This window comes from Barbus barbus (assembly GCF_936440315.1).
Source record: "Barbus barbus genome assembly, chromosome: 20".
NCBI classification, from domain to species: domain Eukaryota; kingdom Metazoa; phylum Chordata; class Actinopteri; order Cypriniformes; family Cyprinidae; genus Barbus; species Barbus barbus.
In genome coordinates, this window is record NC_136748.1 from 24,662,709 (window position 1) to 24,690,429 (window position 27,721).

General features: G+C 41.9%; 1 protein-coding gene and 1 pseudogene across 6 annotated transcripts in view; both read left to right on the forward strand.

Moving 5' to 3' along the window:
* The window catches only part of LOC306885983 (apoptosis-stimulating of p53 protein 1-like), a 46,719-nt gene extending 24,563 nt beyond the window's left edge, over nucleotides 1-22,156 (forward strand). For 3 of the 5 annotated variants that reach the window (XM_079442823.1, XM_079442822.1, XM_079442825.1), the window contains 14 exons: nucleotides 9,872-9,973; nucleotides 13,143-13,317; nucleotides 14,407-14,603; nucleotides 15,121-15,261; nucleotides 15,461-15,653; nucleotides 16,277-16,408; nucleotides 17,380-17,489; nucleotides 17,591-18,023; nucleotides 18,130-18,881; nucleotides 19,119-19,256; nucleotides 19,354-19,487; nucleotides 19,606-19,772; nucleotides 19,884-20,083; nucleotides 20,212-22,156. In XM_079442823.1, the coding sequence (XP_079298949.1) occupies nucleotides 9,872-9,973; nucleotides 13,143-13,317; nucleotides 14,407-14,603; nucleotides 15,121-15,261; nucleotides 15,461-15,653; nucleotides 16,277-16,408; nucleotides 17,380-17,489; nucleotides 17,591-18,023; nucleotides 18,130-18,881; nucleotides 19,119-19,256; nucleotides 19,354-19,487; nucleotides 19,606-19,772; nucleotides 19,884-20,083; nucleotides 20,212-20,253 (2,916 nt within the window). In that variant the 3' untranslated portion in view covers nucleotides 20,254-22,156. The remainder of the gene's footprint in view (nucleotides 1-9,871; nucleotides 9,974-13,142; nucleotides 13,318-14,406; nucleotides 14,604-15,120; nucleotides 15,262-15,460; nucleotides 15,654-16,276; nucleotides 16,409-17,379; nucleotides 17,490-17,590; nucleotides 18,024-18,129; nucleotides 18,882-19,118; nucleotides 19,257-19,353; nucleotides 19,488-19,605; nucleotides 19,773-19,883; nucleotides 20,084-20,211) is intronic. The other 2 variants (XM_079442824.1, XM_079442826.1) reach the window with 1 other exon arrangement.
* LOC306885985 (serine dehydratase-like) lies at nucleotides 21,854-23,606 on the forward strand (annotated as a pseudogene). Its single transcript has 7 exons — nucleotides 21,854-22,008; nucleotides 22,258-22,300; nucleotides 22,494-22,610; nucleotides 22,691-22,797; nucleotides 22,895-23,122; nucleotides 23,204-23,328; nucleotides 23,416-23,606. The product of its transcript is annotated as a serine dehydratase-like (transcript).
* The last annotated feature ends 4,115 nt before the right edge of the window (nucleotides 23,607-27,721 follow it).

The window sequence follows — 27,721 nt, forward strand, 5'->3', positions numbered from 1 at the left end:
GTGAGAATTGTTCTTGTGACAGGGGGAACTAAAAGTACTCTAATTACGGCTCATTTGTCAGACAAGATATGAATAGCAGTGGCTGCGGGCAGGCGATGACCTAATGGACTATGTCATATGTGAAAAAGGGTGAAAAGGAGGGAGGTAATAAGAGAATTATGTCTCCTGTAGATAATACTGTAGTAGGCACTATTAGCTATAAATGTAAACACTTCTCATATATGCTTTAGTCATAGATTTGCTCATTCTGCTGTAAAATTTCAAAACATTTATCACATGCTTCAGTTAATGCCATGTGGGTTCATAATGTAATGGGTGAGCGTGTTTAATACTTTGCGTATGATCTCATTCTGAAAAGGGCCTCTTCCCTCAGAGCCACCAGGTGCTCACCAACACCATAACGGCCCCAGGGGTGACCTCATTATCTGTGGCTAGAGCCACATTTCACGCGAATCCTTCCACAGAGTGAACATACAAGGTTATTAAGAACGGCACTCCCTGAAAGAATTGAGGTATTTCCTTGTAAGAATGTGTGTTTTGTATGGCAGTGCAGGCATTTGTTTTTTGGTGGTAAATTATCTGCAATGTAAACAGAATTGGCTGACACGTGTTGTCTGACGCTTTGCTAAGTGTTTCCTTTCCAGTAGTGCTTTCCCAGGATTGCCTCATGTGTTCATGTCATGTCAGAAAGATTGTATTTACGAGTTGAACGCACTCAACACAAGTCAAACTCTAAACTTTCTTTAAGCCCATAGTTTCTGAGTTGGGTACCTGTTGGTGAGAAAACACATCAGATGCAGCATCTGTATTGACTGTAAATTTGTTGAAATGAGCGATATTATAATTTTTTTATGTTTACAATAAGACTAAGTGTACGTTTATGCGATGATCCTCCTTGTTCACACAGATCCCCGAAAACTACTAAAAATGCTGTTATGCATGCCAGTCCAGTAGTTGGCAATGTCGCATTGCAAAGAGCACAAAGGCTTGAGTTATTTACAGATGTACAGTACTGGGGTGTGTTATGTGTTGTTCAGGTGGGATATGGGGGGAAAAAACTGTTCTTGTGTCTGGCTGTTTTGGTGCTCAGTGATCTGTTGCGCCGGCCAGAGGGCAACAGTTCAAAGAGAGAGTGAGCTGGGTGTGAGGTGTCCAGAGTGACTTTCTTAGCCCTTTTCCTCACTCTGGAGATATATATCTTGGAGGCTGGGTAGAGGGGCACCGATAATCCTCTCAGCAGTCCTGACTGTCCATTGTAGTCTTCTGATGTCTGTTTTGGCTGAGCCAAACCAAACATGAATGCAGGACAGACTCGATGATGGCAGAGTAGAACTGTTTCAGCAGCTCCTGTGGCAGGTTGAACGTCCTTAGCTGGCAGAGGAAATACAGCCTCTGCTGGGCCTTTTTCACAATATAGTCAATGTGAATGTCCCACTTCAAGTCCTGGGCGATGGTGGTGCCCAGGGACCTGAATGGCTCTACTGCTGCCACAGTGCTGTCCATGATGGTGAGTGGGGGGAGTGCAGGGGGGTTCCTCCTGAAGTCTACCATCATCTCCACTGTTTTGAGCGTGTTGAGCTCCAAGTTGTTGTGACTGCACCAGACAGCCAGCTGCTCAACCTCCTGTCTGTAAGCAGACTCGTTTCCATCCTTGATGAGGCAGATGACTGTAGTGTCGTCTGCAAAATTCAGGAGCTTGACAGAGGGGTCTTTAGATGTGCAGTCATTTGTGTAGAGGGAGAAGAGCAGTGGGGAGAGAACACATCCCTGAGGAGACAAGGTCAGGCATGATGGTATTGAAGGCCGTGCTGAAGTCCACAAATAAGATCCTTGTGTAAGTCCCAGGTTCGTCAAGGTGCTGCAGGATGTAATGCAGTCCCATATTGACAACATCATGCATGGGGGGGGGGGGGGGGGGGGGGGGGTGAATGTGTGGAGTGCAGATCAGAGCGGGTGCTGGGTGTCAGTCTAGTCTTTTCAAATCGGCAGTAAAACACATTCAGATTGTCAGCCAGTTGTTGATTCTCCACAGACTGTGGGGGTGGTGTCTTGTACTTGGTGATTTTCCTCAGACCAGTCCATACTGACGTAATAATAAGAATGTCCTGGTGGGGATGCACATATCCTCACAGAAACTGATATATGAAGTTACAGTCTCTGTGAGCTCGTCCAGATTGGTGGCAGCAGCTTCAAAAACACTCCAATCAGTGAGGTGGAAACAGGTTTGTAAAACCCGCTCTGTTTCATTAGTCCATCTTTTAACCGTTCTTAATTCAGGTTTAGCTGATTTCAGTTTCTGCCTGTAGGTCGGTATAAGATGAACCAAACCATGATCAGAGAGCCCCAAAGCTGCTCGTGGGACAGGGTGATAACCTTTATTGTTGTGTAACAGTGATCTAATATATTACTGTCCCTGGTGGGAAATGTAACGTGCTGTCTGTATTTTGGCAGTTCACGGGAGAGATTTGCTTTGTTAAAATCTCCAAGAATGATTAAAAGAGAATCCGGTTACCGTTGCCCCCGTTTCAGATATTTGTTCTGCCAGTTGTTGCATCGCGGCGCTCACGCACGTGTCCGGAGGCACTTACACATTCACGAGAATGAAAGAGGAAAACTCCCGCGGCGAGTTGAACGGTTTATAGTTGATGAAGAATGCCTCTAAATTACGAGAACGCATCTTCTTCAGAGTTGTTACGTCTGTACATCTAACTTATAACTTATAACTCATCTAACTTATAACAACGACAAACCGTGGTTCACTGCAAAACTCAGACAGCTCCGTCAGGCCAAAGAAGATGCTTACAGGAATGGGGACAGAGTCTTGTATAAACAGGTCAAATACACACTGGAAAAGGAGATCAGAGTGGCAAAGAGGAATTATTCCGATAAGTTAAGGATCCAATTCTCTTCCAGTGACACGGCTTCAATGTGGAAATGTCTGAAAGACATCACCAATTACAAGACACCATCCCCCAGCACTGTGGAGAATCAACAACTGGCAGACGATCTTTCTATTCGAGTTCTATTGTAGGTTTGAAAAACACCATTCACACCTCCTGCAACCCCCCCTCTCCCCCACACCTGAACTGCAGATAAGTGAAGATGACGTGCACCAGGTCTTCAAACACTTCAAACGGCCTTTAACACTATCATTCCAGACCTCCTCCTGCCCAAACTAACTCAGCTTTCCGTGCCCACCTCCGTCTGTCTGTGGATCAACAGCTTCCTGACAGACAGGCAGCAGCTAGTGTGGCTGGGAAAATACACATCCAGCACCCGCACCATCAGCACTAGAGCTCCTCAGGGCTGTGTTCTCTCCCCACTGCTCTTCTCCTTCTACACGAACGACTGCACCTCTAAAGACTCCTCTGTCAAGCTCCTGAAATTTGCAGACGACACCACACTTGTTGGCCTCATTCAGGACGGTGACGAGTCTGCGTACAGACAGGAGGTTAAGGAGCTGGCTGTCTGGTGCAGTCTTAACAACCTGGAGTTCAACACGCTCAAAACTGTGGAGATGATTGTGGACTTCAGGAGAAACCCCCCTGCACTCCCCCCACTCACCATCATGAGCAGCACTGTGACTGCAGTGGAGTCATTCAGATTCCTGGGCACCACTCTTTCTCAGGACCTGAAGTGGGACATTCACACTGACTCTATTGTGAAAAAGGCCCAGCAGAGGTTGTACTTCCTTCGCCAGCTGAGGAAGTTCAACCTGCCACAGGACTTGCTGAAACAGTTCTACTCTGGCATCATTGAATCCATCCTCTGCACTTCAATAACTGTCCGGTTCAGCTCAGCTACCAAATCTGACCTCAGAAAACTACAGAGGGTAGTCCGGACTGCTGAGAGAATCATTGGTACAACTCTTCCCACTCTCCAAGAACTGTACTTATCCAGAGTGAGCAAAAGGGCTGGTAAAATCACTCTGGACCCCTCACATCTGTTACGGGTGTGGTGCGGAGCAAGGAGCGCACGACGAGGATATACAATTGTCCTTCCTTTAATCAGGATTCCAGGAGCAGATACAAACAGGGGAGTGCACACACATCCATAAATGAAACAATAACCGACGGTGAGACTAACAAAGACAGGAACTTATAAAGGGGCAGATAATTGGGAAGGACAGGTGTACACAATGACTAATTAAACTGAACTAGGACACAGGGGAAAACAGAAAACCCGACATGGAACAGTCACAAAAAACCCAACATGTAACATATCGCCCCCTCCCGGCAAGGCGTGGCCTCACGCCGTAACGTAACAACTGAGGAGGGCGGGTGGGGGATCTGGAGGAGGATGTGGAACCGGAGGGTGGCAGGGAATAAACATAAGAGTCCAAACAGTAAGTCTATGGGGGAGTGGAGGGTGGGAGGAGCCAAGGGGGAGCCAGGAACAGGAGGAGCCAGATGACGACCCAGGCCACAGTCCAGATGGTGGCCCACGGGGGAGCCGACGGAGGGAGGAGCCATGGTGGAGGAGGGACCGCCGACTCCATGGGGCCGACCAACGGCGGCGGAGCAGGTGGTGGTGGAGCCCGAGGTGGAGACAGAGAGCCGAAGAGCCAGGGTGACGCCGAAGATCCGGAGGTCCAAGGCGGAGCAGATGTCTTCGGCGACCTCGGCGCAGGCGGAGATCCGGATGGCCGCGGCGGAGCCGGAGCAACAGAGGACATAGGTGGAGCAGGAGGGAAGGAGGAGCCCAACGGAGCCGGAGGGACGAAGGGACGGGGCGCAGCCCAAGGAGAGTAGTCCTGAGGTGCAGGTAGGGGGACGACTGACCAATGCGGAGCCGGAAGGACGAGGGAGCCCGGTGGAGCTGGTGGACAGACGGGATCCGGTGGAGCCGAGGGAGCTTGAAGGCATGGTGGAGCCGCAGGGTCGCCGGACTGAGGCGGAGTCTGGGTCTCGGAGGCTGAGGGCGGAGACGAGGGGTCCTCCAGACTCAACGCCAACAGAGCTGGAGGTCGGCAGACCCGCGGCGAGCCCACGCCACAGATGGTGTGCTGAGGGTGAGCAGAGGGGCTGACGAACTCCAGTGATGAGGGTGTTGGAGTAGGAACCAGATCAATGAGAGGCGGTGGGAGAGGGAGGTCGGGTGGGATAATTCCCCAGAAATCCAATACAGGAGCTGGCTTCAGGATGATTGTGTCAGTGTGAAAGTTAATGAGGTTTCCCAGGTCCAGTTCATGCTCACCCTCAGCGGTGGCGCCGTGGGCGGGGCGTTCCATCGCCCCCGCGATCTCCACAGCTTTCTCCACCGTCGGATGCACTGCCGGCTCTCGCACCTGGTCAGACGTTTGGGGCTCGGGCTCCGGGACGATCGGCAGCTCTGTCGCTCCTGATGGCGATGGCTCAACGACCGCGGCAGGCTCTGGCTCTCCGTCTGCGGTGGGCTCGGGCAGCTCCGCGCTGCGGGGTGGTAGTGGACTGGGCGCTGGGTCCCGAGTGGGGCTGGTGTCATTCTCTGCGAGGTCCACGGTGAGTTGCGATTTGCAAGACACCAGCACCCACTCGATAAAGGCGGCGAGGCTCTCTCGAGGACCGTCCCCGGACAACTGCCTACGTGTGGTGATGTTAAGTCCAGCCTTGTAGAAGGTGCAGAGGCAGTAGTCCGGGAAGTGTGTCTTGTTGGCCAGACACAAAAAATCCTCGGTGTGGTCCTCGAGAGAGCGATCCCCCTGTTCCAACAGGAGGACGAGGACACCGGGATCCATAATAAAAAATAAAAAACTTGACAAAAAACGGGAAACAAAACGGGGAAAAAACACGCCGCAATCTTACTGTTTCGGTCGGTTATTCTGTTACGGGTGTGGTGCGGAGCAAGGAGCGCACGACGAGGATATACAATTGTCCTTCCTTTAATCAGGATTCCAGGAGCAGATACAAACAGGGGAGTGCACACACATCCATAAATTAAACAATAACCGACGGTGAGACTAACAAAGACAGGAACTTATAAAGGGGCAGATAATTGGGAAGGACAGGTGTACACAATGACTAATTAAACTGAACTAGGACACAGGGGAAAACAGAAAACCCGACATGGAACAGTCACGAAAAACCCAACATGTAACAACATCCAGCACACTCCCTCTTTGAACAGTTGCCGTCTGGTCAATGCTACAGAGCTCTGTGCACCAGAACGACCAGACACAGAAACAGTTTCTTCCCTCAGGCAATCCATCTCATGAACACTTGAACTCTTAACAATAAACATGAAACACACAACACTATCATACTTTTTTATTTTTATTTTACACACATACTTATTACATTTCAAATTTGCACCTAACATACCTGTACATACCGAATTGTCTATTTTGTATATTGTGTTTGTGCTATTTGGCACATTGTCCATTTTTGTATATTTGTACATTATTTATTTTATTTTTATCTTAAATTTTATATTTTTATTATCTGTGTCCTGTCCTGTTGCTGTCATTCTGTCGCACTGTGGAGCTACTGTCACTAAAACAAATTCCTCATATGTGCAAACATACCTGGCAATAAAGCTCATTCTGATACTGATTCTACACCAACCTTCATTTATGTAGAAACATAGTCCACCACTTCTCATTTTCCCCGTTAACTCTGTGATGCGATCCGCTCTGAACAGCTGGTAGCCCGGCAAATGAAGCACGTTGTCCGGAATGGCTTCACTTAGCCAGGTTTCAGTGAAGCACAATTCAGCAAAGTTTGAAAAATCCATGTTTGTGCGGGTGAGGAGAAATAGTTCATCCGTTTTGTTAGGAAGGGATCGGAGATTCGCTAGATGGATACTAGGGAGCGCTGTTCGGAAGCCGCGTTCGCGGAGCTTAACCAGCGCGCTTCCCTCTATTCCGTCTGAGCGTGTGGTTGACTACATCCAACAAAACGTCTGAATAATCAAAAACCGGGAAAAAATTGTGTGTTGCCTTATGTCCAGTAATTCGTCTCTGGTAAAACTGATAGTAAGAGAATGACTAAACACAGAACAAACAAACAAAAACAATAAAAGAATGGACACGTTCCACACCACAGTAGCCATACACTGCACCATCTTGAAGAGAATCATAAATTGAAGCCATAAATTGAAATCATAAATTAAAAACATCATAAATTGAAGAAAAACATTAAAAAGCATAATTTTGTACAAGTAGAGTGCAAATAATAAAAAAAATGGTACATCATCATCTTGCTCAAACCAAGTGACTTGAATACATCTGCCATTGTAATTACGAATTCCCAACTAAATTCAAACTTCCCATGAGGACTTTAATGTACCAGTTATCAATTAATCAAGTGATTCATTTAATTCATTGTCAGCAGAACTGAGCACCCATGAGCAATAATGGCTGATTTCATATGACTGACTTCCTGCATTAGTCAGTCAGTCAACAGCCATTAGGATGAAATGAGCATATAAATACTTAGCTTTGTCCAGTTATTATAGACCTCACTGCAGTTATATTGACTAGAAAAATTCTTTCAGAGTTGAGCATTTCTGCTTTATCTGACAGCACAGAGACCTCTCAGAGGATATCTAGTGCCAATTCCATCTTAACTGGCCAACCCCAATTTTAACATGGACTTGCCACATTGACTTTTCTTATAAAATTTCAGTGTTGCCTCAATGACTCACTAGGGCCTGTCAGATGTGTTTTAGTCATTATAAGTATAACACGTGTGCAGTGAGCCAGTTATGGGAATTTAGAGAAGCCAATGATTCAATTATTTTTAATTTGTGCCATACTGATGCGTCAGACAGAAAAACAATCTTGGATTTGTTTATGAAATTTAGGAATATTCTGATACTCTTGTTACTTGCATTTTTGAGTATGTATGTTGTGCTTACAGTGGTGGAAAAATAATTTTTATCCCCTGCTGATTTTGTACATTTGCCTACTAACAAAGAAATGATCAGTCTGTAATTTAATGCTAGGTTTATTTGAACAGTGAGAGACAGAATAACAACAAAAAATCCAGAAAAAACGCATTTAAAAAAAATTAATTCATTTTAATGAGTCAAATAAGTATTTGATCCCCTATCAATCATTTTGGCTCCCAGGTGTCATTTATACGGGAAAGGAGTTGAGAGCACTCTTTTAAAGGGAGTGCTCCTAATCTCATCTAGAATAAACCTGAATAAAAGATTCCTATCCACAGAAGCAATCAGTCCATCAGATTCCAAACTCTCCACCATGGCCAAGACCAAAGAGCTGTCTAAGGATGTCAGGGACAAGATTGTAGACCTACATCAGGTTGGAATGGGCTACAAGACCATCACCAAGCAGCTTGGTGAGAAGGTGACAACAGTTCGTGCGATTTTCTCAAATGGAAGAAACACAAAATAACTGTCAATCTCCCTAGGTCTGGTACTCCATGCAAGATCTCACCTTGTGGAGTTTCAATGATCATGAGAACGGTGAGGAATCAGCCCAGAACTACACGGGAGGATCTTGTCAATGATCTCAAGGCAGCTTGGACCATAGTCACCAAGAAACAATTGGTAACACACTACGCTGTGAAGGACTGAAATCCTGCAGCGCCCGCAAGGTCCCCCTGCTCAAGAAAGCACATGTAGAGGCCCGTCTGAAGTTTGCCAATGATTCAGAGGAGAACTGGGTGAAAGTGTTGTGGTCAGATGAGTCCACAATCGAGCTCTTTGGCATCAACTCAACTCGTGTTTGGAGGAGGAGGAATGCTGCTTATGACCCCAAGAACACCATCCCCACCGTCAAACATGGAAAACATGGTGGAAACAGTCTGCTAAGGGGACAGGACAACTGCACCGCATTAAAGAGATGATGGACGGGGCCATGTACCGTCAGGGCCAGGGCATTGAAAATGGGTCGTGGATTGGTATTCCAGCATGACAATGACCCAAAACACACGGCCAAGGCAACACTGTCTCTCACTGTTAAAATACACCTACCATTAAAATTATAGACTGATCATTTCTTTGTCAGTGGGCAAACGTACAAAATCAGCAGGGGATCAAATAAATTTTTTCCCCCACTGTATATTGTTAAGTATGAGTGAATGTTATAGAGTGTGTAGGTGAGTTCAAACAATTGCAGGACATTATATAAGTATACGCATCCTGTTCACTCTCTCTAGGCATTCCCTTGTGATTCTGTGGTGATTTTCTAGACGTGTCTTTTTGTTTGTCTGTACCTGTTGAATTGTTGTTTACTGCAGATATTTCTATTATCCAATGCCACACAGCGGTCCACCAGTAACAGCTTGGACCAGTTTAAATTCTAACCTGGTCTTAACTAGTTTTAAATGGACAATGGTGATCTGTTGCTGGCTTAAACTAGTGTGAAGATGCACAAAACAAAACATATAATGATCTTTTAAGAAGTTTACCACAGGCTGAACCAGTTTAGCTTGTCTAGGATGGAACCAGACATACAGTACCAGTATAAAATACCAGTATAAAATGTGTCTAAAAATAAATTATGAAATTAACCTAAACGACTCTTTGATTATATTTTGAATACTGTTTTTTTTTTTTTTAAATGAAAAAAAGGTTGAAATTGACATGATCCAGTGATGAACCAATTTAACAACAATTAAGCAGACAAAATTGATCCTATTTAAATATTAATATTTTTGAGTAAATATGTTACCTTTTTATTTAATTTCAGCAATTTTATGTGTCTCATTCGTCATCATTAGTCTGCATTACACATATTGTTGGCACCGGCTATGTCTGTTGACTACTAGTTTGAAACTACCTTCATCACCATTTAATTCAAAAGATTTTCATTTTATTGTAAAGATTTAATTAAATAATTGCACATTTTACTTGTTTGAACAAGTGAAGTTCAGCTTGTTTGTGTGCAAAGCTAATTCTATGATGCTTTGTATCATATGTTATGTAGGTGGGGAATCCACGTATGGAGTTAACGCTGTCAGAGCTGCAGGAGATGGCAACGCGACAGCAGCAGCAGATCGAAGCTCAGCAGCAGATGCTGATAGCTAAGGTAGGCACCACCATATGAACCCTCATATCTCTTTATTTATCCATGTCTTCAGATCTTTTTTCTCTTCTTATGTCTGAACTGTTCAGTAGAGAAGAAACTGTCAAATTCCAAAATGCCACTTTTATTTAGGCCAGGATATGCATCTTTCATTTTCAGATCTGTTAATGGTGCTCTGTTGGTCTGCTGACTTTTAAAACGAAGACCCCTGTGGTCCGGCATAAACAGGTGTACACACATGCATAAGGGGCATACTGTACGTGAACACATGGTTATATCATCTGGAGTGCATGAGCTGTCATGTTTGATTAATTATACTAGCCTGGTTCCATGTGGCCATTTCAGGAAGTTTCTAAATACCTTTTAAAAGATTTGCATTTTAAATTTGCAGCTAGTGCACTCAAGCCTGACATAATTTGGTTATTCATCTCTTTTGATATTGTTGGGTGACCATATTTGATGAGTTTTCCAAAAAGAGGACAGTAGGGGCGGGACATGAGCGGGGCTTCGCCTAACAGTGTATGTAGAAAGGTTTTTTGTTTGTGTTTGTTTGCTTATTTTGTTTTTATGATAAATAAAGAGAAAACAAGTAGATAGAACAGAAAAAGAATAGATAATGCTAGTGTTAGAAGGTCATTATTTATAATAAATAAAAAGAAAATAAGTAGAAAGAATAGAGAATGCTAGTGTTAGAGGCTCTTAGTTAGAATAGAAATAGAATAGAGTGCAAATGTTAGCGGGTCAAGTTTTTTAATTAATAAAAAAGCAGATAAATTTAACTCTAGCACTCGCTATTCTAATGCTAATTCTAGAGGGTCAAATGAAGATGGAAGAGATGTGTTTTCAGCCATTTCTTGAAAATATTAAGGACTCAGCTGCTTGGATTGAGTTGGGCAGGTCATTCCACCAGGAGGGAACAGTTAATGTGAAAGTGAAAGTTTTATCATAGGTAGAATGCAAAATGTTTCAAAAGCGTTTCAGTCTAATGTAATTTATGCAATATTTCAAACCTTTAACCCACTTGGGAAAATCAACCCATGGCAACAGTTTAAAAGTAGTCCAATTCTGTGGGGAAAAAACACAGACTTGGCAACCCTGCATCCAACAATAGCTGCAGGAGTCAGATTTGACTGATCACAGGTGGAGAATAAGGAGAGATGACTGACAAGACCATGCTTGAATATTTGCTGCTCAAAATATCCTGAGCTCATTGACAAATATCTGATCTTGTAAGATGTGCTGCCTTTACACAGAGTGCCAGTGATCGCGAAATCGAAAGTGAAAGTAAACAGCACATATGCTCATTCAAAAAATTTAAATACACCTCATACAGATAGCAGCTCCCTGATGCGCCAAAATTATATACAATATTAGAATGTTTAAAGGAGTGGACATGAAAATCGCGGGAGTGAAACACAAGTTGCGGGAGCAGGCGGCAATGGTCAGAAATTCAGCGGGAGCGGGATTAAGAAAACAGCTGAATCCCGGACATTTTGGGCGATTAAGAAATCCCGGCTGGATGCATTTTTGTAGGTCCAAAAAGAGGACGTATGGTCACCCTAGATATTGTGTTTTGAGAACCATTTGTCTTTGTGATTAATATATTGTCTTAGGTCAGTGTGCGATATTTGAGTATCACACTTAGGTCAGCAGCAGAGGGAACTGTGCATGTTACCTGGACGCAAAGTTCTTTTCCTTAAACAACAACAGGAAAGAGACTCCATTCACATAGGAAATGAGATCAGCATTGAACTGCAGCTGTCAGGAAGAGGAAGGACATTAAGACCACTGGAGATTGAGTGTTCATGTACGTGTGTTCACGAAGGTGTAGTCAGTTCTTGGGAAAAAGTACCAGAATGCTCTGGAAATTGCAGACAAGCGACACGAGGCCTAGCTAAGATCTCTGAAGTATATGAGACTGTGTATTCCATGAATGAGTATCAAGAGGTCATCAACTCATCTGTTGTTGTAAGGTAAAAAAATAATAATGCATGTTTGTTTTGAACTTTTCAGGTGTTTGTTGAAATGCTATTTGTGACCTTGGACCACAAAAACAGTAATAAGGGTCTTTTTTTTTTAAATTGAGATTTATACATCATCTGAAAGCTGAATAAATGTGCTTTACATTGATGTATGGTTTGTTAGGATTGGAAAATCAGAAAAAAATAAATCTAGAAAAAAGAAAAAAAGAAAATCCAAATATTGAGAAAATAGCCTTTAAAGTTGTCCAAATGAAGTTCTTAGCAATGCATATTACTAATCAAGTTCACAAATTTACAGTAGGAAATTTACACAATATCTTAATGGAACATGATCTTTATTTAATATCCTAAAGATTTTTGGCATAAAAAAATCTATACTTTTGACCCATATAATGTATTGTTGGCTACTGCTACAGATATACCCATGTTATGTATGACTGGTTTTGTGGTCCTAGATCACATTTTATTAGGATAATTTTGGTTTTATATTGCTAATAGATTTTTTTGTGTGTGCATAGATGACTATAGATTGTAGAGTGAAAAAAGGGAATATGAAAAAAAGTGCATATTTCTACATACCTGTTCTACGTAGCTGTAAACATTGTAGCTCTGCAGTTAAAAACATGCTTTGTTCATTCATCTGTTCATTTAACACTGGATTGTGTCGAGTCAGCACTCTGGGACTGTTAGGCCTGGCTTTGTATTTGCTCATTCTGAAGCAGACCTGAAAGTGCTAGTCAGCACGAACGCCTGTGTTTCCCTCCACTTTCTATTTTAGACTCATTCATCATACATTCACATTTTGGGTGTTATATTACAAAAACCCAGAATAACTGAAACTATCATACAGTTGGAGTAATTACACTATTATTTGTGTTTTTATTTGTTCTCTTCTCTGCTAATAGAAAACATCCGTGATCATATTCTGTAACGGCTCTGAAATGAAGTTAATGTTCTTTTATTTCCTGTCTCTATATTTCCTCTCTCTATTTTACCATCTTACCTGGCCCTTCCTTATTGTTTCCATCCCATTCTCTCACAGCTCTCCACTGTGCGTAGTGAGGTGTGTGAAAGGGCTTTTGTTGATCGGTGATGTGTTTGTTTTGATGATCTTGGAGCATGTTCCCTCCCATTTTGAAATTGACCCTCTCCTGTCCTTTCCTCCCTTTTCCTCTCCTCCCTGTGTTTAGGAGCAACGATTGCGGTATTTGAAGCAGCAGGACCCACATCAGGGCCAGTCCGTGTCTGAGAGTGAGAAGCTCCAGAGGTTGAGGGAAAGAGTGGAAAGTCAAGAAGCCAAACTCAAGAAGGTCCGTGCCATGAGGGGCCAAGTGGACTACAGCAAACTCATCAATGGCAACCTGTGTATGTACAGCCATGTTAACAGATTTCAAAATGCTTTAGAGATTGCTCACATTACAAATTAATTTAACTATATGTTGGTATATGATGTATAAATGGTAAATTATGTTTTTTATTTGGATGACCAACTATACTACCAAGTACAATATCAGTTTTTTGCTTAAGTATTGGATATGTCCATTAACCAAGGACTGTGTTAACACAGTCCTTTACCCCTTGCAATGACTGATTACTCTTCTCTGATTATGAATATATATCGGCAGGAGGGTTGGGCAAAAATTTGTCCAACGGTCAAACAAGTTTAAACCTCTCCCCCTTTACTTTTCAATCACATGACGATCGCAGCAATTTGCAAATGACACTGATCCTATCAATTCCCAATGGACAAAATCAAGTCTCGCCCTACATTTTTTACTTGTTTAAGAAGGAATTTCACTTGCATATATGTCACAGATTCTGGGTTGTGCCATCTTTAAGTCTTAGGGTTGGATACTTGCTTGTTCAGACCCCACAAGTATCGAGTCACAAGCCATCACTATTATGCCCTTGAGCAAGAAATATTTTGTTAGGGGGATTGTCCCTGTAATATGTTCATATCACCATTCCAAGGCAACTGTGCACAAGAAAGTTACTCTAAAGAAATCAAACTTCTGAAGCTAACAGTTTTTACTATTGTTAGACCACACAGTGGAATTTCATCCCTTGCTCCAGTTGCTTTTGCTATCCACTCCCTCTGTGTTCCTGGCAGTGGATCAGTCAGTAAGAACATCTCTGAACTGTAGAACGAGGAGTTCTGGTTGGGGTGTGGAAGAGCCTGGGGTGGATTTCACCCCCTCATGACATTCATAAGATAAAACAAAGATCACAATACCATTCCTCTCTATTTAGAATTTGTCTTATGACATGTGGACTTGGGGAATGGACATCTGGCCAAGCAGCAATTTGCACTGGTCCTCACTCCTACACACTTGCTCGAACACACACCCACTTGAAAAATCCAGACACATGTATGAAGTGTATCAACAATCGTGCATCCATTTGCACACAAAGATAGTGCTTTTATAATAGGAATGCTTCATGTGTGTCTTTCAGCTGCAGAAATTGAGCATGTTAGCAGCCTGTTCCAGGAAAAGCAGGCAGAGTTGCAGTCAGCCATGGTAAAGGTGGACCAGCTCACGCAACAGCTAGATGATCTGCGACGGGGGCGTCTCAATGGATTGCAGCCTCTGGGGGGACCGGTGACCGGCAATGCTGCACTAGAACTACGCAAACTCTACCAGGAACTGCAGGTAGGCATTTTCTGCAAAGAGAGATAGACACTATTTGTTGGTGGTGATGATGTTTGTTGGTTTTGTTCAATTGGAGTCAACTCATGATAACTCTAATGACCAAAAACTAGCCACAGTTTTTCTGAAAAAAATTCAACTCAGTTTGTTAAATATATTGGTCTCACTTGGGAAATATAATAGGAAATAAACTTTCTTTTAATCCATTAACGCTGTTTGATCATCAAAAACTATTTCATTCCCCAGTGAATTTTTGAAAGACTTTGATTTTAATGCGCTTTCCTGTTTTGCCACACTTCGTTTATTCTTTCCTCAATCCTCTCTGAAGTTGTTTGTGGTACATTTTGTGCCCCACAGTGATAATGCATAAAACATTCAGATTATCAAGCGTGTTTTCAAACTCCAAAGATATTAGTTGCATAAACTTGTGACATTTGATGAGATGGCAAAATATTCAGATGCAAAATCATCGGTTCTGTATGCGTGTGTATGACACATGTATGTTTGTATTAACATTTAGATCCGGAACAAGCTAAATCAGGAACAGAACAGCAAGCTACAGCAACACAAGGATATGCTTAACAAGCGTAACATGGAGGTGACCATGATGGACAAGCGTATTGGGGACCTCAGAGAGCGTCTCTACAAGAAAAAAGCAGAGGCAAGTCAAACAGCTTGGAACTAAATTGCCACGTACAGTTAGTGCACTAGATCTGTAATATTACATTGAGCTGGATTGTAAATCATTGCTTAATTGTTTTTTAAAGATACCCTAGAATTCATTAAACCCTGCAATTTAAGCAAAAAGTTTGACCCCCTTGTCTGTATGGGGTTTAATTAAATAATCCTCTTCTCTACAGCTGGGGCGAATGAGTGGTCCTCCCTCCCCTCAGCCCACCCCAGGCAGTTCCGGGCGAGTGGCAGCAGTCTGTCCCTACATCCAGGTCCCGGTGCCCGGGGGACAAGAAGGATGCTACAGTTTACCGCCTGATCCCCTGAAGCCACAGTCTCTCTCCACCTCTGCTACAGTCAACCATGCTCGTTCCAAGTCAGGTCAGTCTTTTATCCTCTACTTTTGCATTTGCTGCTTTCCAGGACTGTAATCAAAAATACTGCAGGAATTCTGGAGATTTGTCCAAAGAATTCATCGTTGAGAACACTCTTGGTACTCTCACACAGAAAACATTCATACAAAAGCTCGCTGTGGTAAAAATGATGAGTATCAAATGGGTTTACAAGGTTCATGACCCCATTCAGGAAGATACTACTACATATATGATGAAAGACGTATCAGATCATTATGTTTGCATCTTGAAGGCTGCGTATAGCTATCACTCGAGAGCAGAAAGCTGGCTCTGAAAATGAATCTTCTTTCTCACCACTGCTGTAAAATCATTCATTCAGATCAGTTCAGATTTCTTTCTATGCTTCTCTCATTTTCCTGATGTCAGTATCACTTTCCATCTAAAAGGGGCAGCTCCTGAACACCAAGTTTTTGAAACATATCTTTATTCAGATACTCCCATTAACGTCACACTAAAACATCTTTTTGTTTGTTTTTTCCAGCCTTTATTGCTAACATGCTTTTCCATTTTCTCATGTCTGTCACCTTTTCTACTCCTCCCCCTATTCGTTTGTCATGCTTGTGTGTCACATATGTGGGGGCGGCGGGACAGAGGAAGAGAGGGTGAGGATGCCTGCAGGCCCATGGAAGGTCTCAGACTTAGACATCATAGTGGACCCTCTGGTGCCATCCTCAGAGCCTAGAGAGGGGCCAGAGGCCCCCACAGACTCCGACTGTGCTTCTAGTGAGTTTTTTGGGCATGATATCAAGAAGAAAGTTTTGATCAGAATGCATAAAACAGAATGCAAACTGTTTGCCATTTGAAAACGGTTTTAAAAACATGTTTTATTTTCAGTTGTAGCTAAATAATATATAAAGACATTGTGAATTGTTTTAGTCATAAATTATTCACAAACACTGAGATAATCGATCTACACTAGCTTGCACTTAGTTTGTCAGTACCGATGACGTAAGTCCTGTACATACTGTAATGTCTTACCTCATAGGTACTGACAAACCAAGTGCATAAAATGTGAATTAAACCCCACCCATTATTCATCTTAAAAAGCAGTACACTTACCATAGCCTAGTAGTCAGTGAAGTTGGATCCACAGGACTCTTAAAACCCTGAACTGAACTGGTGGAAAAAGTAGCAATTATGTAATGTTTATTTTTGTAAGTAGTCATGAAGATGCAAGGCTGGCTTTGCGAATGCATAACAAAAGTGTGTATTTATCATTTAGAATATTTAATCACTAGCAGAATTTGACCTATTTAGAGAGAAGAAAACCCCATATTTGATGTAGTTTAATCCTTTGTTTAACTGCATTTTTCCATTGTGGCACTTGGCAGTCGACTTGCCAGTGAGTTTGATGGCGTGTCTGTCAGACGAATGGGATAAACATGCGTCATCGCCCATGGCTTTGACAAGCAGAGCAGTGGACTTGGACACATAGGCTTAGTAATCCATTTAACCCAAACGGAGCTGGATCTGTGCAGAGGACAGGACAAAAATATTCCTCACTCAAACCCATGATTAGAAGTGTCCTGATGTCATAGGGGTCAGAGATGTGAGTGTAGTCCCATTTGAGACTCATCTCCTGCTTTAATGACCCATTGAGCAGGTCAATCTGTGCCATAATGAGCCTGACAGGAGAAAGAGCATATACGTCTTTGTCTCTTTCCATCTAACTCATACTTCTGCGCTTCCCACAGCTAATGATGCAATCTGGCCCTCCTTCAGCAATAATAGGGTTCCTCTAAAACCTCCAGACTGGAAGGACACAAGTCAAGATCATACGAGCAAGATGGGTACCTCAGACAAGGTGAGATTAAACAGTCTCCTTAGTGCTTAAGCACACGTGTTCTTGTGAAAGACATCTTTGAGTCTTGTTCATGTTTAACTCGTGGTTTTGTCTCTTTACAGGAAGCCCCTAAGCTGTTAGGGACAGTAACAGCATTGTCTAAGCAGCCTCCACCCATCTATGGAACCTATCCCAGTGCAGGCCATCACTCCACAGTCTGTGCCACCAGCTCTTTGCCTCGCTCTGCTCCTGGCAACTTAGGCTGGCAGAGAGCACCCCCTGCCTCTGGTTCCTCTTCACAGCAGATCCAACAGCGGATAACAGTGCCTCCCAGTCCTACACCATACTCCGGGTCAGCCCTGTTCCCACAGGGTGAGAGGACCGAGCCTCCTCTTGCTGTGGCAGTACGTCCCTTTATTCCGGACAGGGGGTCCCGGCCCCAGTCTCCAAGGAAGGGCCCTGCCACTATGAACTCCAGCTCAATCTACAATATGTACCTGCAGCAGCCTACAGCCAAAAACTACTCCAGCAGCAGCAGAGCTGCAGTTAAAGCAGGTAAGAAATTGAATTGTTGAATGTTGAATTGGTTCCAGACATAGGTATAGCTTTGATTATATATGGTCCCTTCTTTTAAACTTTATTTTTCTTCATTGGCCTCCAGTATATGGAAAACCAGTCCTACCAGGCTCCACCTCTCCTTCTCCAGTTCCACTCTACCAGCACTCCTCCACAGATGAGGTCGACAGAGAGGCGGCCCAAGAAAGCACTCCCTTACCTCCACCCAGTGTGGAGAACATTCCTCGCCCTCTCAGTCCTACTAAACTGACCCCTGTGGCCCACTCCCCTCTCCGTTACCAAAGTGACATCGACCTGGAGGTGCTGAGAAGGAAGTTAGCCAATGCTCCCCGACCTTTAAAGAAGCGAAGTTCCATCACAGAACCAGAAGGTCCCAGTGGACCTAACATCCAGAAGCTCCTTTATCAGCGATTCAACACCCTTGCAGGAGGAATTGAGAGTGGAGTAGGTGGTACACCCTTCTACCAGCCTGACAGTCCTCTGAAATACATGGCCACAACCCTGGGCGATGTGGACACTGCCAATGGGAACCTGATGGAATCAAGCATTTTAGCTGAACCTTCAGCAGAGCCAAAAATCCCAATCCCTCCTCCCACCTCTTCCGTGTCACCGACAGCTGATGATAATGAGAACCAGCTGACACATCTATCTAGTGACTCAGGGAGTGCCCAGTCTGCTGATGCCTCAGACCATTCTTTTAAGGACACCAATGAGGACAATCATAACAACAACCACACAAATGTTACAGACACACAACCTAGCCCAGTACCAGAACCTCATTTCCCTACAGAGCAGGACACCACAGCACACCCAGGCACTCCTCCTGGTGTATCTACGGTGAGTTGGCACTAGCTTTTTTGCTAGGGTTATGTCTAGATGTAGCCTCTTATTCTGAAAAATTCTTTACAAGCAAAATTCATTTAAAGAGTCCTGCAGCAAGCCTTAACCCTAACCTTGGTAACATCTAGACAGTACTCTACTCTGCATATGAATGCATTCATTGTTCGACTTTTTTGCTCAAAAGACATGTTATTCTTCAAATTATGAAGGCTAATAGAATTTTTCACATTACAGCTTAAGCGCACCAACTTGAAGAAGCCCGGCTCTGAGAGGACAGGTCATGGCTTGAGGGTCAAGTTCAATCCTCTTGCACTGCTTTTGGATGCATCTTTGGAGGGCGAGTTTGATTTGGTCCAAAGGATTATTTATGAGGTACAATTCGGCTGCCATACGCCCCTTACACTTACTTTGTACGCTTGAACTGGACTCGGTAGGAGTTTTTCTCCTCAACTTGTGTCTCCATCCTCAGGTGAACAATCCTAGTATTCCAAATGATGAAGGTATCACGCCTCTCCATAATGCAGTATGTGCAGGTCACCACCATATTGTGAAATTCCTGCTGGATTTTGGGGTCAATGTCAACGCAGCAGATAGTGATGGATGGTGAGGACTATCACTTTTGTCTGATGGTTTATCTCTCTTGTCTGCATTAGGGAATAACACCAAATCTTACTTATCAAGTGATGTTTGCAGTTGTTAACTCTTTCTCACTTGTGATCAGGACGCCCCTGCACTGTGCAGCGTCATGCAACAATGTTCATCTTTGCAAGTTGCTGGTGGAGTCTGGAGCTGCCATTTTTGCCACCACTATCAGTGACGTGGAGACTGCAGCAGACAAGTGTGAAGAAATGGAGGAGGGTTATGTCCAGTGTTCTCAGTTTCTATATGGTAATGTCAATAGCAATCACTGGTGTTGTTATTTTTATTGTTAAGAGTGTGTTTCTCGAATAATGGCTGTAAATGATTCTGAAAGCCTACTCTGCTTTGTTTCCCTTCCAGGTGTGCAGGAGAAACTGGGTGTAATGAATAAAGGGACAGTATATGCCCTGTGGGACTATGAAGCTCAGAGTGCAGATGAGCTGTCCTTCCATGAGGGCGATGCTGTCACCATCATGAGCCGTAGGGATGACAGCGAGACAGAGTGGTGGTGGGCCAGACTTAATGACAAGGAAGGCTACGTACCACGCAACTTGTTAGGGGTAGGATATCTGTATAGGCACATTTATTTTTAGACGGCACTGTTTTGCATTAAAATATTTTGTTTAAATATAAATTGAAAAGTGAGAAAAATCAAATCCTGTAAATCTGTAATCTGTTGTCATTGTAGCTGTACCCAAGGATCAAACCCAGGCAACGTTCCCTGGCATAGGTGGCCAGGAGAGACAGCGCAAGCTCCTATAACAGCACTTGGCATGAAGCTACGGGATGGCGCTCTGCCCTGTCTTTGCCGTCACCACAACACAGAGCCCACAGGGGTGGCAAGATGATGGAGCACGTCTGGTGTCAGACAAGATGGATTTAACCAACAGTGGGGAATTCAGTGGTCTTCTGTTTGCATCCCAGATTTTATTCGTCACTATGATGTGTTGTTTTTGCAGTGTCCCTCTTACCAATTTCTCTGTTGAGGAACATGTTAGCTTTTCTATCCTCATCCACAGTGCAAACCTCCTGAGAATATGTGCGTGTATGAGTGTTTCAGTGTGGGATGTGACTGTCAGAATGGGACGTGGATGTGATAATAAGAGGTGGTGACAGAGAATGCAGTCTTGGATTCCAGTGTTTCGTGCTCTGTGGCTTTTATCAGGCAAAAAGGAAACCGAAGGGACTGATGTTTAATTTCCCATGGTTAAGAAGTGGCTGATTCAGGGGAAAGGAAGGAAGGTGCTGGAAAGTGTTTAGAAGAGGCCTTGAGGCTGGTCAAGCTACTGATGGATAATAAGAAAGTGGCCTGGTCTGGAAACATGTATATGTTTAAGTGTGGAGGATTATGTGGCTTGAGGAAGTGAAATTGTGTAGTCGTCTACAAGGAACTGAGTTTTAAAAGGATGCGGAAAACTGATGCCATAAAAACTAATGCAGTGGCTGTTTTCCATCAAACAGGGGATATTGACAATATATCACAAACCTATATTCCTATGCTTAATTTAAGTCAGGCTTTATTTTTTTTTATGCTACATGATGTTTATTTAATTGAAATAAAATAAATGAATTCTTTAAACAGCTTGATATAGGCTTATATGGCTGTCAAAACCGGCAGGATCTGCCTAGTGTTTGTGCTGCTATAAAAGAGCCATTTATGCAAAGTCATGTATATGTGCACAATAAAGTTTCCACATTGGGACAAAGTCACATGTTGTATTCACTGGATTTTTCACATTCTGTGTTCTGTACAGGAATATGCTGTGTGCTGCACAGATGAAAAATTCATATTGACAAATATCAATAAATACTGATGCCTTGTTGTGAAGTTCGTACATGAAAATCCTTAAGTGTTTTAATGTGTACTGTATTGTTTTATTTTGCTTAATTTTAGCTTGAGAACAAAATGCTTATAACCTTCAAAGTAAAAAATAAATAAATAAATAGCAAGCTGTTAGCAAGTAGTTGTGTACGTTTACAAAAATGTCCATATGGTATTTAATATTTTAGCCTGTCTTTTAACAGTTTCTCACTTTCAGGATATCATTGCACACTTTTTCTCATGAATGAATAACTTGCTCAAAAGTTTAACCTACATTATAATTTTGCAAGCTGTCTTAGTAGACTATGAAATGGTTTGCCTGTATATTTTGTTTTAACTGAATATGATTGCCTAAGACAAAAGAAAACCTGAGGTAACCTACTTTAAAACGCGGGAAACCTATCAAAAACTTGCAATTGCTTGCGTTTAGTGCATTACCCACCGTGACCGGATACTGTTGTCCACATTTCCTTACCAACTGTATGCATTTCAGAAAATTTGGAGAAAAATGTCAACGCAAAATGGATTTCACGTCGTTACCCCCCACTTATCGAAAGCACCGGCATGTCTAAGCGGATCGGGACCACCGTGTATCTGAAGATGGAGAGCTCACAACCCACCGGTTCCTTCAAAATCCGTGGAATAGGATACATGTGTCAAAATGTGAGGAAAAATATGGCTGCGTTTCTTAAAATGAATGAATAGCCATAATTATTTTTGACTTAACATATATAGCTCGTAAATGTTGTAACGCAGTAAGTTGCATTTCAAGCTTACCATGGATTGTATATCAATTATTAAATCAAGTTTTAAAACAAACGTTTGCCTCCAGTACAGTATATTGTGCGTTCGCACTGCCATCTAGCGCTCATTAAAGGACGACATTCAAATGTATTTTTATTCCTTTATAAGGTTGCAAGTTCAAACAAGTCAAAAGGTGTCATTTGTTCTTCAGGTGAGTGAAATGGTAAACATTTAATTGTAGCTATTCCATACAAGTACAGGCTCTTTTGACCATGGGGCTCTAAAGACAAATCTAAAATGCAATTTTCACACTCTCACCAGTTTAACATGGACATATCAAATTGTTCATTGTGTTTAACAGCATTCTTGGATTAAAATTACATTTCTTGTCTTTGTGTGTATAGGTGGTAATGCTGGTATGGCCACAGCATATGCAGCAAGAAAACTCAACCTGCCAGCCACCATTGTTTTGCCCTCGGCAACTGTGCTACGGTCAAAGTTGTGGGCAAGGCAAGAGCAAAGTACCACCACAGTTATCCTAAATACCTTTATTCTAGATGTGACGCAGTTACATTATCTTATCCAGGTCTAAATCATATAGATCTTTATCTGATATTGTATATGGGATGATGCAAATGCTGAGGCCCTACGTTTGGCTGAAAGTGAAGGTCTTACTGTAATACACCCCTTCAACCATCCTCTAGTCTGGTGAGTTTGTACATATAGCACCTTAAAACTGTACCACCTTAAATTTCTTTCATATTTTTGGGCTTCACAAGAAGGAAAAGCTGTTCAAATCGTTTAGGAAAGGTCATTCCAGTATTGTGCATGAACTCAAGGCCTCACTGCCATCCAAACCTGGATCGATAGTGGTGTCCGTAGGAGGTGGAGGTCTGTTTTGTGGAATAATGGAAGGTCTGGATTAGGTGGGCTGGGGAGATGTGCCTGTCCTGTGCATGGAGACCGTGGGTGCTGACTGTCTCAATGTTGCTCAGAAAGCCAGAGATCTGGTTACACTGCCTGACATTACAAGGTACGAATTAAGAAATCATCTTGAATCCATGAACAATTGGCACTAAATGTTTGAATGTTTCTGCATATCTCCGCTTGCTAGTGAAGCAACGTGTTTGGGAGCAAAAACGGCATGCCAGCAAGCGTTTGAGTACAGCAAACGGCCCAAAGTCATTTCAGAGGTGGTGACAGATCTACAGGCACTGGAGGCAGTGGAACTGTTCCTGGGTAAGTTCATCACTGTGATTAAGGCCATCAAACAGCTCAATAACAACAAAGCTTGCTTTGCAGTTGATCACTGTGTACTGTATTCAGATGAGGAGCGTGTGTAGGTGGAGTTGGCCTGCGGAGCGTCATTGGCTGCAGTGTACAGCGGTGTCATCCAGAGGCTACAGGAAGAGGGACGCCTCCCTAAACCGCTCGACTCACTGGTAATGATCGTGTGTGGGGGTGGCAGCGTGAACCTGGCTCAGCTGCAGCATCTACAGGCAGTCATACGGAAATGACCACATCTGTAGATTCTCACATCTGAGATAAATGGTCAAAGCATCTGCTTTGAGTTGCGCTGACATGTTGTGTTATGTAAATCAAAAGATAATATGGATAATCTACTGTATTTCAAACAGCTGAGAGCAAACGGTCTATCAGAGAAGTCTGTTTTGAGCAAACATTCAGAACTTGACAAAATCTTAAGATTTTCTGTAACATCTTGTTTTAGTGAAATAGTGTAATAAAATCCTTTAGAATGTAAAGAATCTAAATCTCAGAATCTTGTCACTTACCACCTGTAACCAGCAGGTGGTGCTAATGTCTGTTGTTTTGATATTCATGTCCTAGTGTTCACACTACAATAAGTAAACAATAAAGTATGCAAGGAAAAATTAACTGTAATCTGGTCATTATCGCAACATAAATCAAATCATAAGGACTTGACTCAACTATCTTGCATGATAATTACGTGGCTACATAATAAAACAGATTTTATTATCTAAGACAGATACATTAAACTATTACCTGTGTGTAAAAGTGAAAGTGACATGCAGAAAATACATTTCTCTTGTTCGCTCGAGAACTTTCTTGTGCTCATGCAAAGTCTTCAGATTAATGAAACTCATTTTAGCCACAGAATTTAAAATAAATAAATAAATAAGACAATTGTGACTTATCTCAATTCAAAACTTTTTTCTTGCCATTCTAAGCTTATATCTTATATCTTATCTTTATATATAAACTCTGAATTGTGAAAAATGTCTGATTTGTGAGATATTGCAATTAAAAAAAATAATAATTATTGGCGGAAACAATTATGACAATTATCACAATGCTCTTTTTTCTGGCAATTGCGCGTTCATATCTCACACTTCTGAGAAAAAAAGTGGAACTGCGAGACATAAACTTGCAACTCTGTGAACAAATGTCTGAATTATTGTGATGCAAACTCAGAATTGTTAAAAAAAATCGAAACTGTGAGATACAAATTCACGATTGTGAGATTTGTTTAATTCATTTGTGCAAGCAAGCTTGTCGTAATTCTCTGGCAAGTTTTCTGGCAATTGTGAGTTGTGTCTCAATTATGAGAAAAAAGTCAGAATTGCGACAAAAAGTCATATTTGTGAGATAAAAAGGCACAATTACCATTTTTTATTTCGTGCCAGAAATAAGCTTCCATATCAGATTTTGGAACAGAAAATTGCACATGCAACAGTAGAATGCAAACCGCCGGCTGTACCTCAGGAGCCGCTTTGTTTCCTAAGGCTGCTGTAAATGGACTTCATGATCCATGTTAATAGCGAAGAAATTACCAAGTACTTTGTCATGTGATTGGAAAAAGGTAGGTAATTGTGTTAGAACAAAGACTGTGATTGTAGTAGCTACAGTAAATGCTTTATGGTGCACTGGGAATGCCGGGCAGCATTCAAGATACTTTACTGTGGTTAAGATATTGTACTGTTTCTGACATGAGCAACGTTCTTTTTGCATTGATTGATGATTGTTTGAAATGACTGCTATATGAGAATGTTTATCTAGTTATACATTATTGAATAGCTTGAATAAGAGAACCTTTTAGGGAACCAGTTCTTTGTGGGTATAAAAGTTTCTGCCAAGATTAAACAGACGTAAACGGCTTTGCGATGAGAGTGCGTTTAAGCTTCTCACAGTTCTCAGTCTTAAGGGTTAAATGCAGATCAAAGCTACGAGATTGATTTTGAGTCCCACAGAGGGCCCATAATCTACTCTACTTCTGGCTCCTTTCATCTGTACTCTTAAGGTTGATTTCAGGTTGAAACAAACACAACAGCAAGAGTAGCTTGTTGTTAAATACACAAGGCAATGATATACTGCAGAGGAAGTTAATCCTTGAAGTTGATGCCTTAGTAATGAATTTTTGTGCTCTCTGTGAGGAGTTAAATGAATGAATACCGTTCCAAACCCATGTGATTTTATTTCTTTTGTGGACCCCAAAGCAGAAAATCCTGGCTGCTCTTTTCCATACAATGAAGGATGAGACTGTCACAGCCTAAAACATCACAGGAAAAGATGATGTATATAAACCCAGGTTTGATGTCAGATGCCAATTTTTCTTGCATGTCTCATTGTTAATGGCAAACTTGGTGTAACCTGTTTTGATCTAGCTTATTTCAATGTGGCAAAAGTTTCAACAGGCAACGTTTTTGGAGCAAATTACGTTTGCATTTTTTTGGTCTGTTCTTAACATAATGGCTTCACAAGGCATAGAATATATATATAGTGCACAAAATGTATAGATTACTTGTAGATACTTTTATTGTGCTTTATATCATTTTTGGAGCTCAACAGCCTCCTTTCACTTTCATTGAATGGAAAAGAGCAGCCTGGACATTCACCATTGACATCACAGGAAAAAATTACATTTTAAAACACATTACAATAGAAAACAGTTAGATTTTACAATACATTTTTACTGTATTTTTGTCAAGTAAATGCAGCCTTTGTGACCATAAGAGATTTCTTTAAAAAATACACTGATCCAAAATGTCTCAGTATAATTTGTTGCAATTTACAGGGATTTTGTAACGAATTATGCTCAGAATCAGTAATTACAGTGTTAGTTTAAGGGTCAAACAGGTGTTATATAGATAAATCATGTAATCCAGACAGAATTTGGATCGAATCCTTCTGGCTTAGGCAGTTTATTTTTGAGCTGCTTATAGAGAGCATAGACTTGTTCCCATTAGTTTCTGTGCAAGTAACGATATGCAGACCTGGGCTGCTTAAATATTTACACACCTCAGTCTTTAGAAGTGCTGCCCTCTATACATTAAACAGACTGTCCTTCCAACCATGACGGCTCTAGTCTGGCGTACTGACTCTGAGCTGAAGTGAAAGGAACAGCTTTGGCTTCTGAAAAGACATTTACTGACTGCCAAGACAATGAGGCATTTTGAAAGCCAAGTTACGTGTCCTTAGTGAGTTTTTAGGACTAAAGATCTTTTGCCAAAATAGCTGAAGGAGATGTAGTCATTATGTACAGTTGTAGCAGGGAGTGGAGACAGAAACAGTATGACTCTTTTGTTTCAATAAAAATATAAATAAAAGATGTGGAAAGTTTGCCTAGAGAAGTGAGAATGGAGGATTGTTGAGTTCTTATTCTGGTTGCCATAGTCAAAACATCATGATGACAATCCCCTTGTCTTCTGTCTTCCGTATGTATTACCACATCATCATAATTAATGAACCAATCTTATTAATATCTTGCCAGACTGCCGGTCTGTTGACATCGATTATGACATCCACTTTGGACATTGCAGTGCTCATGATAACTTTCGTTAACTCTAAAATAATGAAATCTTCTTCACCAGCTAATTACACTTTAACAGTGATGCTATCGCAGCCGCAAAAATGGAAGTTCAAAGGCAAAATTCGAAAGGTGGCTGCACACTTGTTTCTCTGATGCATACTGTATGTAGACTTTGCTAAACATGCTGAGTTAAAAATATTTCTATGAAATATGAGATATTCTTATGAAACTTACAAGTTAATACTCAGTATTATTACATTATTTACCCCCAATATAACAACAACAATAATATATACACAGTGTATTAGCTATATCAGTCACCAGGGGCCTGTACCATGAAGCCGGATTAGCTGGCTAGCCAGGTAAGTTTCAGTTTAGTTTGCACCAATCCTGGGTTTTAGATACCATGAAAGTGGCTTGGCTTTTAGCTGCGTTCATTGCCATAGTAATTTACACTCCACGGCTAACCTGCTCTGGGGCAGGTTATGTTCTGAGTTAGAGATTGCAAACTGAAATTGGACCAATCAGATGTGAGCAAAGTGACACATGTATGACACAAAAAAAGTCACTCCCCCAGTTTCTCTTTCTACAAATTAAAGGTCACTATGAAGTACCTTAAAAAAGATACAACAAAATTGTCTGGCTTCACTGATAATTACAATTTACGTATGATTTATATAATTATTATAAGATTTATATTATTATTACTCCATTACACACAAGCACCTTTAGTTTAACAATTATTATAAAGCATTCATTTTAAATAAATATTAATATATACAGATCATATGTAATATAAATAAGTGGTAGAATCAATAGATAATGCTTTAAAATGTGACCTTA